Source organism: Lactuca saligna, chromosome 4 (genome assembly GCF_052625555.1).
Source record: "Lactuca saligna cultivar CGN05327 chromosome 4, ASM5262555v1, whole genome shotgun sequence".
NCBI classification, from domain to species: Eukaryota; Viridiplantae; Streptophyta; class Magnoliopsida; order Asterales; family Asteraceae; genus Lactuca; species Lactuca saligna.
In genome coordinates, this window is record NC_136420.1 from 200,327,949 (window position 1) to 200,329,157 (window position 1,209).

The window sequence follows — 1,209 nt, forward strand, 5'->3', positions numbered from 1 at the left end:
GTAATCCTTGGTTGCTTGAGTTTGTTTGTGATACATTAGAGGCGCAACACTTGTGGCATTTGCTACCAAAGGTCTTTCAAGCAAGGATTCAAGATTGTTTTCAATAACAATCTTGCAAGTATGTATTATAACCCTTTATTATGTGAATTTTGATTATAATACATTGAACCTAGGGTTTCTTCTTTATTGTTCAAGTTTGCATGTTCAATTAGAGTAAACCTAGACCCAAAACAATTAGGGTTACATGCACACATAGGATTGAATGTTTTGCTCAAAACCCATCAGGTTTAATCGCAAAACTTCGAAGAAGCATAACTTATTCATACGAAGTCGGATTTCAATGTTCTTTATATGTACAAAATCCTGTCATATACAAAATGACTTATGTTAAGATCATTTATCATCAATAATCTTCTATTTAAAGGTTATTTTTACACTTATTATCTCTAAATAGACTAGCCTAGATTTACGAGTGTTACAGAGTAATCCATGAATTCAAGGGCGGGGCCTAGGGTTTGGGAGGCTGGAAATTTTAAGGGAGAAGGAATGGCCAAATTTTGGGGGTGGGGGCAGCGGATGCAATCCCTGTCCTGTTTGCCCCCATTAACATCCCTAAATATTTCTAGTGATAGAAGCAACCAAACACACATTGTTTAATGTTAAATACAAACCAGTTGGTAAATATAAACCATCATGTCCTGTTGCTTGGACTACCACACGTTCTCCATTGCCAACGTGTAGCACCATCTCATCTGTCTTTAGTTCCCTACTCTTTTGAAACCCCTGCAATGAATTACATATATGAGTTCCACAACCAATATCAAATACCCAAGTGTAAGACGAAAAAGTAAATAATACCATTTCAATCCTGAAAATGGATATACCTGACGTGCCTGCCTCGTCCTTCTTGTTCTTCATCTCAGCAAGGTACTTAGGACAATTCCTTTTCCAATCACTCACAACACCACACTCAAAGCATGTTTCATATTTAGCAACCTTTTTCTTCTTCTTCAGTGATGGGTTATAGGGAGCTTTCTTCCTTTTGCCCTTGCCAACTTGTGGCTTCCCTTGGAACTCTTGCTTTGTTTCTTCTTCTTCACTTGTCACTCCCAAATCATGAGCACTTGGGGGGTTTTTTCTTTGTATCTTTTTCTCTGCAGTTTTGAGCATCCTCTGCAACTCAGAGATAGGATTATCCAACCCATTCAT

At 37.8% G+C, this 1,209-nt stretch overlaps 1 protein-coding gene across 1 annotated transcript; it reads right to left on the reverse strand.

Annotated features, from left to right (window-relative positions):
- Nucleotides 1-337: 337 nt before the first annotated feature.
- Nucleotides 338-1,209, reverse strand: LOC145040434 (uncharacterized). Its single transcript, XM_078988364.1, has 3 exons — nt 859-1,209; nt 672-783; nt 338-363 (listed from the first exon to the last, which is right to left on the reverse strand). Exons 1-3 carry the CDS (start codon nt 1,207-1,209, stop codon nt 338-340), a joined length of 489 nt encoding a protein of 162 aa, XP_078844490.1.